The sequence below is a fragment of the Sitophilus oryzae genome, unplaced genomic scaffold (assembly GCF_002938485.1).
Source record: "Sitophilus oryzae breed Bouriz unplaced genomic scaffold, Soryzae_2.0 scaffold_1801_pilon_pilon, whole genome shotgun sequence".
Classification (NCBI taxonomy): Eukaryota; Metazoa; Arthropoda; class Insecta; order Coleoptera; family Curculionidae; genus Sitophilus; species Sitophilus oryzae.
Genome location: NW_022146504.1, coordinates 577,296 through 591,378, shown reverse-complemented (window position 1 = coordinate 591,378; position 14,083 = coordinate 577,296). Strand labels below are relative to the sequence as shown.

At 31.2% G+C, this 14,083-nt stretch overlaps 1 protein-coding gene across 2 annotated transcripts in view; it reads left to right on the top strand.

The window, feature by feature from the left end:
• Nucleotides 1–204: 204 nt before the first annotated feature.
• The window catches only part of LOC115883012 (insulin-like growth factor 2 mRNA-binding protein 1), a 221,651-nt gene continuing 207,772 nt past the window's right edge, over nucleotides 205–14,083 (top strand). For both annotated transcript variants that reach the window (XM_030901285.1, XM_030901284.1), the window contains exons 1-2: nucleotides 205–622; nucleotides 9,061–9,121. In XM_030901285.1, coding sequence (XP_030757145.1) covers nucleotides 418–622; nucleotides 9,061–9,121 — 266 coding nt within the window. In that variant the 5' untranslated portion in view covers nucleotides 205–417. The remainder of the gene's footprint in view (nucleotides 623–9,060; nucleotides 9,122–14,083) is intronic.

The window sequence follows — 14,083 nt, the reverse complement described above, 5'->3', positions numbered from 1 at the left end:
GCGTTACCATTAATATCATTATATCAATAAGTAAAAAATTTGAAGTGAAAATTACAAACCAAAAACCTAATATAGAGCTTGTTTGGGTCACCGTGTAAATAAAAATAAAAAAAAAACGTATACATAAAAACACAGGTATGTTTGCACGCACTTCGATACAATAAAAAACCCAAACCTATTCCTATTGTGAACGTGATATTAAAAATAAATATGCCAGTTTAAAAGATTCACGACGATGGCTATGAATGAATATGTCATTACAACAAATGTCAGTAATACATAAAAAATCTGCTATCTGTCACCGTTGTCAAAAAGATTTTTGTGCGTTAAACTTATTGTAGTGAGGTGTTCTGTGATTTTCTCGGTAGGTGAACAATTTATTGTTGGATTTGCGTAATTTACGGCGTAATCACAATCATGTCGATAACGAAAATACCACCGATCACTATGAGCAAACTGTACGTAGGGAATTTGCCCACGGAAACAAACGAGAATGCCCTTCGACAACTGTTCCTCGAACAAAACCTCTCCTGCACCAACATCCTAATCAAAAGGGGTGGTTACGCCTTTGTCGACTGTCCCGATCAATCTTCTGCAGATAAAGCTATTGATAAATTGAATGGTAAGTTTAGTTGTTTTAAATCACAATATATTCCTATCTGATAAAACGTAAAAACACAACAAAGCAATTTTTGCAGAATTAATTTAATGAAAGCCGAACATTATCTACATATTTATGCTTGTTTTAATTATATTTCCTATACTTTTTTCCAAAATCATATTTCCTTTTGTTAGTTTCTTTTTAAACCTATATAATACAAAATACAAATATGTTTTAAATTTGATCCGGTCTTTTTAATTAATTCTTTTTATGTTTCAAAATGATTAACAACGGCTAAACATCTATTATGGAAGTAAGTAATTTTTATAGAGTTTATGTTAATTTACCATGAAATGTCAAAATTTTAGTATCATCTCTGGTGTCATTTTTTAACGTTTTTGCAAGGATAAAGATTCAAATACTAAGTTAAATTACTCCTTTAAAAAAGAATTATTTTAAATATTTGAATAAATAATAATGTAATAGGAAAACTATAATAATATGAGTATTGTTTACAAAAGTTTATGTTATAATTATTAAAATATTTAATTCAATCTTGCCAAGACCTAGATATACCGAGTGCGTCTCAAAAGTGGCTCACCCTTATAACTTTTTTTATTTTTTTAGTTAAAAAAAACGAAATTTGGTATGTTAGTATATGACATAAATTAGGATTGATTGACGTATTCATTTGTTTTTGGTCACTTCCTGTTTCACCGAAAATGACTACAACTTTTGATTTTTAAATAGCACCCTTAGTATATTTCTACTTTATTTGATAGAAAAAGACACTCTGAATAGAATGACATGTCATATGTCAACTTTTGATATTTTCGCATATAGTTTATTTGAAAATTGTAACATGCGGTTCATAACGACAATTTGACTCAAATCATCAAGTGTGTGGTACCAAAGTATTCGTAAAAAATGCTTTTTCCAAATATGCTAATGAGCCACCCTTGTTCCATTTGAAAAAATAAAAATAAAAAAAAATTGTTTCCTTAGCAAGTACAAGTGACTTCCCTTCCAGCTTTGGTAGCGTGAACTTGGGTATCTTGTATTTTCTTGTAAACAGAATGAGTTCGGTTTTGTCTGGGTTGATGTCCAAACAATTCTTTGCCCATTCCGTTAGCTTCTTCAGAGCAGATACCATGATATCACTGATCGTCTGCATGTCTTTGCCAACGATCAGTATTACCACTTCGTCTGCATATGCCTTTATCCTAATTCCCTTCATTGTCAGAGGGGTCAGGGTCGGGTTCATTAGAATCAGCCACAGCAGAGGTGATAATAACCCTCCTTGTGTGGTGTGCCTCTTGTTGCGCACTTTTTGGCTGAGCTTTTCCCCATCTCCGATGTTATAGTCCTGTTCTCTAGCCTTTCTAACACCCAGTTGATGGTTAACTGCTCTACCTTTAGTCCTTATATATCTAAGAAAGCCACTAATGTGTATTCGTTATTCTTGACGGATTTTTCAATTGTAGCTACGACCCAATGCTGAGCACTTTTGACTGACTTACCTTCAAGATATGCGTGTTGCGCTAAAATTAGTGTGCCAACTAAAATTCCGTTACAATAAGGAAATAAATTGAAGATTTGTGATTATAGTGATATATAATTTTATGGTTTTGTAACAAATTGCTCGCTATTTTATGGCAAATGCTGAAGCTCTGCAAACCTTAATCAAGCCTTAATCAAAGCACGTGTGTTTTTGTGTGTGGCTTAATATTACAGGATCGGTCTAAACCTTAGGCAGTTGTCCTTGGGCATTTCTGAATATAATATATTATACACACATGGCCAAAATTGTTGCATATATCGTTTAAAAATATACGGAAAGGAATTTAAACAATCTTTTTTTACACATAGCTTTGATAATCTGTAATAATTTTTTTTTGTTAAAATGGATATGGTAAACAATATGTATCGTTCAGACTCAATATTATTACAGATTCTTGCACATTTCGATTTGTGGTCTCTTGGGTTTCAGAAGAAATTTGATCATTGTTTTGCTCTTAAAATGTCTAGAAACATTATTTCACAGTTTAATAGAGTCAGAATAGTAACACTGTCTCAACAGGGCTACCGGCAAGTTACAATAGCTGAAGTTGTAGGAGTTAACCTAAGCGATGTTTCGCAAATATTTAAAAAAAATCAGGAAGACAAACGAAGTTACACACCGGCCTGGAAGAGGCAGAAAGAGAGTTACTACTGCTGTGCAAGACCGTCAAATATCCCTAATTGCACGACGCAATCCCCTGCTTTCTAGCACTGCTATTAAAAATGAGTTAGCTCGCCTTGAAGGAGTAAATGTTTCAAGAAAGACCATAGCAAGAAGACACCATGACAGAGGATTACATTTAAGAAGGCCTCTACGTGTTCTGAAGCTTAATTTACAGCACAAAATTACGCGACTACAATGGGCTGAGGTTTGGTTTGGAGCAAATGGACTTAATTGGAATTTCGGCATGTTTAATGATGAAACAAGAATAGGCCGTGTCAGACTCGCGAGGACCTTTGGTCTGGAGAGCATCTGGAAGACGCTCTTGGTCTGGAGAGCACCTGCATCACGCTTGAATGCAGCCCAACCACGTGTCCCGTTTCAAGAGGTTATGGTATGGGTATAGGTATACGTTTATGGTATAGGCAGGTATAATGCACGGAGCTCGAACTCCTTTTAGAGCCTATTGCGTCCATTTCGAGGGGCAGTGGGAGATGAATTTGTTTACATGGACGATAATGCTCCTCCCCATCGCACTTTAGCAGTTCGCGAATTTTGTGAGGAAGATAAGAAAACTGTGATGGATATAAGAAAAGTGTGGTGGCCACCGATGTCTCCAGATATGAATGTAATCGAGCATGCTTGGGACATGCTAAAACGTCATATTGTCAAAAGGAATGATCCTTAAATGAATTGAAAATTTCTGGGCGCAAAACATGGGAAGACATTCCTCAACATCTTCTGGACAACTTAATTGAGAGCATGCCACGTCGTCTCACAGCTTGCATTGAGGCTCGAGGAGGCAATACGGACTATTAGTTGTGAGAAATAATTAAAATTGTTTTCAATATTTTCTGTTTAAAATGAAATTTGTTTTTGTTGATTTTCACTCATGAAATAAAATTATAATAACAGCCTAGTTGCACTTAGATTTTTAGTTAGTCGTGTAGTAAGCCAGTATGTCCAAAAATATAAAAAGAATCATATTAGGTCCAAAATAAAATAAAAATATCGTTATATGCAATAATTTTGTCCATGTGTGTATTTCCTTCGGCCACACACCCACTTTACTCGACTCCTGAGAACAATCCGAATGTACTGAGTAATAGACTCTTAATCAAAATTAATATTAACCATCTATCAAAAAAATAACAAAAAATTAAATTACTATAGAAGCCCATTTTGATTTTTAGAACATCCCCAACAATATTGTTAAATTCAGAAACAATATTTCTTAACTATCTTAACTATAAATACAATAAATTATTTTATTTTATTATATAAAAATACTTATATTTTTTTTAATTCGTGCTATTTATTGAACATAATATAAATTTGAACAGATAACTAATATATAATACTACACATATATTATGTATTTTCGTGTTCCTAAATCGAAGTAAACCACAATCTGACTGGTTTAAATGTATGATACCTACCGGCAGTCGCATTCAGCTAAACCGGACGTACCTAACTAGAAAGCACCCTATAAAAGGGGTATACAACACGCTAATAATACAGTACATAACAAACGTTCAGGTGAAATATATTATATAACATTTTAAATTGTGTATTATGTTACATAAGGAGTGCGTTTGTCGTAAATCAGACAAAATGGCGAATGAATTTAGTTTTAATTTAATAAATTTGTTCATATCAACACAGCATTAATACAACAAACTAGTAAAATCTAAAGGACGAAAATATTTTAATGAGCACTATAACATATATAGGGGGTAACTATAACATACATAAGGGTATTTCTCTAAAGTGGCTCACTCCTGTCACTTATTTTTTTGTTTTTTTTTCAAATAAATAAACGAGATTTGGTACGTTAGTATATGACATAAATTAGGATTGATTGACGTATACAATTGTTTTCGACCACTTCTTGTTTTACCGAAAATGACTACAACTTTTGATTTTTAAATGGTACCCTCCGTATGTATTTTTTTGCTTTATTCGATAGAAAATGACACTCGGAATAGAATAACATATCATATGTCAACTTTCGACATTTTTGCTGAAACAAAAATCGTATTTTAAATTTCAATCTAGAGTCCCATGACGGTGTTAAAAACACTAATTTGTAATGAAGGATATATGGCCAAGAAAAAATAGATTTGATCCTCTAATGTTTTTCGTCTTCTGGTAGGTTTGGTAGGTCAAAGATAGGTACTCAAATCGTATTTTTAATCATAACTCAATATTTTCAAATAGAGGGTGTCTCATTAGCATATTTGGAAGCAGCATATTTTATGAATAATTTGCACACTTGATATTTCGAGTCAAATTGCGTCGTTACATTTATGACCACTATAAATTGAAATTTAAAATGCCAAAAGTTGACATAATATGATATGGCATTCTATTCAGAATGTCATTTTCTATCAAATGAAGTAAAAAATGCCGACAGTATCATTTAAAAATCAAAAGTAGGAGTCATTTCCGGGGAAACAGGAAGTGACCGAAAGCAATTATTTAATACGTCTATCAATCCTAATTTAAGTCATATACTAACATACCAAATTTCGTTTTATTTACCTATGTGAAAAAATAATAAAGTTAAGGGGTGAACCATTTTTTTTTAAACACTCGGTATAGATAATAACTTTATTATCGTAAATGAATCTCTACACAGGCAACAACAGTAATGTTGTTATTTTGTTATGATCGAACTTTTACATTAATATGCAATGTGCAGTATGCATGTCGTAAAATAAATTTGAATAAATAATATTTAATATGTTTTAACTGTGAGAAATAAAGAAAGCATTAATTTTATATAAATCATGGGTATTTGACGGAATTAACTGTGAGAGTTTGTGCAGAAATAGCCTTTCAGATTAAGACAAAAATTCAAAGATTAGACAGACAGCCCTAATGATAACATTGTATTAACTGTAAATTATTTTGAATGTGAACGGAAAACATTGTAGAATAATGTTTCGTTTTTAACTGTGTACAAAACTTTAACTTTATGTACCTACCTTTGCCCCTCATCAATGGTTAGGCCAAAATTGCATTTAACCATTAACCATTGCCTGTAGGTAATTTGATCAGGATCGATTTTGTATATATAGGTTATTTTTTAGGTTCCTATTATAGTTACGGAAGTAGCTGTCATATTGTAATGACAATATGCCAGACCAAGATCTCCTTGGTTTCGCAGTCTAATGCTGCTACTTATAAGTAGTCTTGGTCATAGAGAAATATAAAATAAATTATTATATTTATTTTAGTTACTTTAAAACCAGGTCTTGCAGAACTGCAGAACCCTATGTTGGTCTAGTTCAGTGATGGCGAACATATCCTCGTAGATATCACGAAGTTGCGTAACTAGTTTTTTAATATTTTTATAGCGGTTTAAAAGTTTTGACGATTTTTGTTTCATTATCAACCGAGTTATCAACCAAAATATATTGCAGTCACAACAAAAAAGAAACACAGATGCACACAGTGACTAGAATATATTTTGATTGGTACCTATTCAAACAAAAGTCTTAAAAAAACTTTAAACCGCTCGCGCTCTTCTGAAAAATATTAAAAAATAAGTTGCGCCACTTCCTGATATCTACGACGAATATGACACGCGTGTCAATGCTCACACGCGAGCTCATTTTTGGTTACACCCATCTTCAAAGATACAAAATTTCATAATTCAAATATTTGTCTCGCATAACGACCAGAAATGGAAAAAATAATAAAACAAATAATTAAATTCTGAAATCAGATGTACGAGATATTCTTTGTGTTGGAGAAATATCTTCTGTACAGGGTGGCGCCTCTCATACGCCGCGGAAGCTCCTAGGAGAACGGTAGTTTGTATCGAAATGAAATTTTGACTGCGTATGTACGTTAACCGAAAAATTTTTTAAAAATATATACAATTATGATAAATGACACAAAATGATAACTAGTTGTTAAAGTTGGACTAATTAGACAGCTATGTTGAAGTAACGTCAGACATATCACAGCCACCTAGATTTTATCAAATAATAAAGATCTACTCAGATCAAATCATTTAAATGAAAATATCTACGAAAATCTTTGTTTGAGGGGTAGGCAACCTTAATAGTATTTTGAAGAGACATGAATTCTCCATTGAATATCGGAATAATATACTGGGTGTTTAAATAAAAAGAGTAACATGCTTTAAAGGTGACCAATGCTCAATATTAATTTTGTCTCACCCTGTATAACTTTTTGGATCGAGTTTTAATTTGATTTAAAGTACAATAGTTAATTGAACTACATATTAGACTATACCGCGTAAATTACAATTTAGGTAACTTTTATGGTAGTTTAAAAATTGTTCTTTATTTCTAGAAAATGTTAAATATTATGTCAAAAACCTTACATTTTAGTCATACTTCTCTTATAAAACTCACCTTTATTTTTCTCCCAGAATCCTAAAATCAATTAATATATAGGGCGTTAAATTAAAAAAACAAAACTTTGATATGTTACTTTTTTTGGGGACACCCTGTCAAACTTTCTATATTTTTAAAAGGTGCTCTAAATTAACCTACATATACTCACAAAATTTCATTTCAATACAAACCGTCGCGCGTCGTTCTCCTTGGTTGTGCAGAAATAGAGGCGCCACCCTGTATATTTGAATCTTATGATACCAGTAATCAGTTTGTTTTTGTAGCCCTGTGATGGAGAATTAAAAAACGAAAATTGATTGATAAAGGTAGTAGTAGAAATTGTAAGTAGAAGTAGCCGTCATGCAATTTCAAGACATATGGACCGAAATGTACGGGATTGTTGACAGAAACAACATATCTTTTTTTAATCTTTACTTTGTGTGTGACACGCCACGAAAATTATGTTTCGATTTTTCAAAATTTTGACACACCGAGCTCAAAAGGTTCGCCATCACTGGTCTAGATCTTGGGCTTGCTGCAAGACTCTTGTAGTTTTTTAATAGATCTATACTAGTGATACTTCCTACAAAGAAAATCTTTAGATAAATAGTTTTTCAAATAATTTAAAGCATTCTACTTTTTAAACAAACAAGTAGTAGTATTTGCAATTTTAATACTAAAACCCGCAGACAGCAAGTATAAAGTATACAGGGTGTTTCAAAACAAATGCGAAAAACTCTAGGGGGTGATTCCTTGTTCGAAATAAAGGGTAGTTTGCTTTATAAACGTTGGGTCAAAAGTCAACCATTAGGGAGACAGATATCGCGGTACAAAGATGGCGGAAAAATAATGTTTTTATTTTTTATCTTGAAAACGAAAAGAGATAGACTAATGAAATTTTATGGAAGCATTACTGTTATGAAAACACACTTTCAGGTAATTTTTTTACTTTTTTAAAATGAGTGGAAGGGGTTGAAATAAACTACCCCGATCATTCTTGTTAACGAAATTTAAGGAAAAATCTTATCAAACACATGCAAATGCTTTAATTTGGATAGTTTAGTTTGTTTAGAACCTTTTTTACCTCTTGGAAATCCACCGATTGGAAATTAAAAAATAAAATGTAAAGCATTACATGTCAGGACAAAAAACATTTTCTGATAAAGAATCTAGTAGGCTGCTGTAATTTTTTTAGGAAAAAAATCTAGTCGGCCGCTGTTACTTTTTAGGATGTTCCTAATATCATTTTATTTGACATTAGTCTACTGCAATACGTTATTATCTAGATGATTATTATTATCGTTATTATCACTAGATTCTTAATCTAAAAATGTTTTTTGTCCTGACATGTAATGCTTTACATTTTATTTTTTAATTTCAAATCGGTGAGTTTTATCAAAAAAATACAAGAGATAAAAAAGTTTCTAAACAAACTAAACTATCCAAATTAATTTTTTTGCATGTGTTTGATAAGATTTTTCTTTAAATTTCGTTAACAAGAATGATAGGGGTAGTTTATTTCAACCCCTTCCACTCATTTTAAAAAAGTGAAAAAATTACCAGAAAGTGTGTTTTCATAACAGTAATGCTTCCATAAAATTTTATTAGTCTATCTCTTTTTGTTTTCAAGATAAAAAATAAAAACATTATTTTTCCGCCATCTTTGAACCGCAATATCTCCCTAATGGTTGACTTTTGACCCAACGTTTATGAAGCAAACTACCCTTTATTTTGAACAAGGAATCACCCCCTGAAGTTTTTCGCATTTGTTTTGAAACACCCTGTATATAATATTTTTTTTTTAAATTAGAAAACAATCCTCCCAAACATTGTATGCCAAATTATATATTTTATTTTTGTTTCAGGTTTTAACTTCCATGGTTCCCCATTAGTTGTCGAGCCTTCAGTAGCATCTGGTAAAAGGAGGTAAATATTCATACGAATCTATTTTAATATTAATTATTAGGAGTTAATACATTTATTTATTTGATATCTGGTATGCTATATCAACAAGAGCGAGCAAAAATTCCCTTTTGATTGTATGATATAAAAATATAAAATAATATGTTTGCCTAACCCTCACCAGCATATAAAACTTCTCAAGGATTTACAAACAGATATATCTAAGCTACCACAGATACCTAAGTAGAGCTAAAGTCACTCGATTCTATTGTATCTATAGTCAATTTTGAACTAGTGTGGGACTGTGCGCGTGCTCTAGATACATAGAGAGAACATGGGTCTAGCAATGTTACTTTACTTCAAAAAAGTATTGGGTATTTCGCCACTTGCACTGTAAGAAAATCTACAAAATGAAATAGTAATTTTTTGTAAACACTGCTGGCGTTAATTCAACGGAGACGAACTTGCCAGCAGTGATTTATTAATAAGCAGACTTATATCTAGAATGAGTGGGAGGGGGGTTAATCATTTCGACCTTACAGATCCATTGTGTCCCCCTTATTAATAAACAGACTTATACCTAACGAACAAATGAATGCTTAACGTTTCGGGAAGTATACCCCTTGCCGGAAGCAAAAAAAAACACAAAGAATAGAGAAAAAAACTATTTAAAATATCTAAATAAAACTACTCAAGATCATTTTTTTTTATTCAAGAACACTCTAGTTTTTTTTTCAACAGGTACAACAGAGGTACGTCTATAAAAACCATTGATATTCTATCAAGTTAAACTTCATAATTCACAATTACCTGATAATAATTACTTAATGAGGTAAAACCAAAAAGCCTCAAACTTTCTGTATATGCTTAATTTGTTTTTATTTTTACTCATGATATGTTTATTCAGGGGTGGATGGGCCATATGGGAAAATTCCCGGTGGGCCGGTGGAAAAATAGGCCGGTGGGCCGGTCCCGATGAGAGCTCAAAAAAGATTGGATTAGCAAAAATTAAATGGTTAATCTTCTCACTAAAGTGACGTAAGATCCTTAGTGACTCCATAACTAACTAATCAATTTTCATCAGTATAATAGTCAGTTGCTTTTAAACATAAACACCAATTTGTAAAATAACTATTGTAAAACGTCTTTCTCTGGGACACTTATAATTTTAATAATCATCTGTTGTTTGTTCGGTTTGAAAATTTTTATTATACAAAGTGAGTCTATAAGGAACAAATATTTTCAGGGCTGGTAGATCTCAATAAAATAAACATAATATATTTTCTTTATCAAGTTTCAAATAAGTCCAATAGAGTTATTAAAGTTTGTAAATTAAAAAAAAATATATTTTTTTTAAATTTGAGCCACCTCAATTTCGTTGTTTGCATTTCTTTTAGTGCCGTAATATCAGATATTAAGAAACTATATACCGTGGGAAAATTTACGGTGAACAGGAGTTCTAAAAAGTTTTCTAAAATATACAGAAACATTTAAAAGAAAATGCTCGATTTTTATCACCTTTTTTGCAAAAAAAACTCATAGACGTGTTCCTGGGGTCGAAATATACCATCCCTGAAAATATTTTCACTTATTTAACACTCACCCTGTATAGTTTTACCCAATATTCTTTTATTAATAACTAATAAATATGACTGACTGGCAGCAAAAAAAGAATGAATAGCATTAGGTAAATTTAAATAGTCTCGATCTAAATGTACGGTAGCGTAGATTGACAATTGGGGACCTCGGTGTAATATTTTTCGAGCTCCACTTTGTAAGAAGGTAGACGAATTTGACGCGAACTCTGCGGTTGACGGAGAAAACATATCTATGCTTGGCTTGAATTGGGGACGGAACTAAAAGCCAAGTTTAAATTGTTGTTTAAAATGTTGCTACAATGAATTTGCTAAAAATTACTGAGACAGCAGAGAAGAGTTAAATAACGTGTAAACTAGATTAGATAATAAAATATTAATATGTCTTGAAAATCCAAATATTCGTATTATGGGCTGTAACATAACATTACATCAGAACACATTTATATCCACTGCCTAGGTATTGCCTAGGTTCTTCTAGTTTGAGTCATGGCATTATCATACAAGATGCCAAATGTACAAAAGTATAGAGGAAAAGTTTCGTGATAAGAACTATATAATAACCTAAAACATGCTCCAGTTTTAATGGCGACCGCGGTTCATTCAGTTAAAAACACGTGTACACGAGGAGGCTGCTGCTGTAGCAGAAAAGAGAGAATTTCTTTCTACAATGTGTAAGAAAGTATATACCCGAAAAGCTAAAAGTAATATACTTCACAGAGGATTGGGTCAGCTGAACTGAATGAATCAGGAAGTCTTAAAGTTTCTCAAAATCGTGACTCGTAGCCTATTCAAGATCAAATTACCGTTATCGATAATGGAATAATGGAAATAAAGCAGTAGAACCCTGTAAAACTGAGCCATTTTGTAGTAAAAATTCAGATGTCCGACCCAGTATTGGTCTTTACAAAATTTTTGATCAAGACAATTTAATTTTTTTTAAAAAACCGGAGGCAAAAGACCTTTTTCGCACGAGCGAAAAACACCCTTACTTCTATACAGGTTGTCCCAGAAATAAGTGCAAGTATTTTAAGGAGTGGTAGATCTCGATAAATGAAACATATTTTCTCTTCATCGCTTTTCAAATAAGTCCAAAATAACGCAGTTATTTCACTTTGAAAATTTTCAAAAACAAATATTTAATTAATATATATTTGACTGTATTAAAAAAAACTCTTTTATTTTTCCTTCAAAATAATTTTTGTGTTGTTTAAATCTACCGCATGTCCTGTGTCCCATGAATGCCGACAAATCACAGATTTGCGAAAATCGCCCTTTCTTAAATAATAATCCTTATACTCTTTAATTCGAATATTTAAGGGTTTAGATGTTTTACCAATATAAAATTTATCGCATTCACATGGTATTTTGTATATTACATTTTTTGTTTGTTGTTCAGTATTCATTGGTTTAATGACTGATAAAATGGATCTAAGTATATTTTGTGTTTTGAAGAATGTTCGTATGTTATATTATTTTCCTACCCTTCTTATTTTCCCCGAAATTCCTCGTAACATATGTATGGAATTATAAGTTATATTGTGTATTGTTATCATTGTGTGTATTCTGCCTATGGTTTGGGGTTTGTATTAGCGATGGGAACTATCGAATGAATTAGACTATCGAATGGTTACTGAATGAATGATTTCAACTATCGAATGGTTTTATTCGAATAAAATCATTCATTCATTTGTATACTAAAGCATATGTGACAACCTCGCCGTGCGACTAAATGGTTATCGTTGACTATCGAATTCTTTTGATAATGAAATTTAGTATTCGTTTGATTTTGTGTGCGTCAGTGCATTATTAGTTCTTCAAATTTTTATAACTTCGCCTTGTAAATACTATGCAATTTTTGCGTTTATTAAAATATTTAAAATACTAAAATAGTAGTTTTTTTTAATTGACGATTGTGTGCGAAGTGGTCATCACACAAATTTTTCCGAAAATTTGTGTGATTTTCCGTAGCCCGATCTTTCAATTATTTAATTTTATATGGTATATTATGGTTAGGTTAGATTGCATTTTTTTAAAGGGAAATTTTTAGCAGAAGTAGCAATTTTTAACAGAGATGAGATGAACTTACAATTAATTTTAAAAATACATATTTGTATTTTAGATGTTTTAATAATATGAATTAGTTGGAACTTAATAATCATATTTAAGTAATGTGGTTAAGTAAATGGGGTTATCGAACTCAAACTATGGGGTGAGAAAAATAAAATGAAAGTTTTACACGTGCCAATTTAAAAAAAAGGTTAACAATGTTTGTATTTTGTTTATGTTAATTCTCTTACATGTAGTTTTTTGCGAAGAAATATTTAATTTATTTCTTAAAGTAAATGCCAGTAAAAGTAAATATAATTTTTAAATAGTAATTATAAAGCACCTAATATAAATAATTTTGATTTCTAATTTTTTATTTATATTTTCCTTCCATTACATTGCATGCTTAGAAAATTAATAAATGTTTATATTTCATGATTTTAAAATTTGTTGTTAATATAACAAATTAGTTCTGTAATTATTATTCTTTAATAAACCAACGTTGCAAAAAATTTAGAGACTATATTATTTTTAAATAGGATCTAATATAAATAATTTTGACATCTAATTTGTTGTTTATATTTTGCTACTACTTAAAATAATGTTTATATTAAATGATTTTAAATTTTGTTGTTAATAGGTATAACAAATTATTACTGTTATTATTATTTATTAAACCAGTCTTTGCTTAAAAACATTAAAAATCATTTTCCTACGTCCAAAATAGCAAGTATTATTGCAGTGTAACAACAGAATATTAATAAAAAAAATGCAGAATATATAGACATACTATCCCTAACTAACTAAAGCCAAACAATAATATTCTTTGCTAATATCAACTAATACCAAAATATGGCAACAGCGCCCTTCATTATGTATTTTCTGTGTAAATACTAGCACCTCAATAAAAAAAATAATGTGTCCTTATTTTTATCTGACTCCGCAAAAAATCAAAGATGCCGGCTTCTTTCATAGCATTACCACCGACCGCTGTCGGGTTTCTCGGAAAGAAACCTACGTCGCCGGGCGACAACTAAAATTCAGTTAATATTTTATTATAATTGATCCTGACGAATAAATGAATTTCATAAATGAATGAATTTTATAAATGAATGGTTTTTGCTGCCGAATTACTAGAATACAATGTTTCAGGGCAGATGACGGACCTATTCGATAATTTTTATTCGAATAGTTTTCAACGAATGTTTTCTTACTAACTATCGAATTATTCGAATGAATTGCAACTATCGAATGTTTCGATAGTATTCATTCGATAGTTCCCACTACTAGTTTGTATTTCGTTTAATGCTTTGTCAATAAAATATGGTGGATAGTGGTTTTT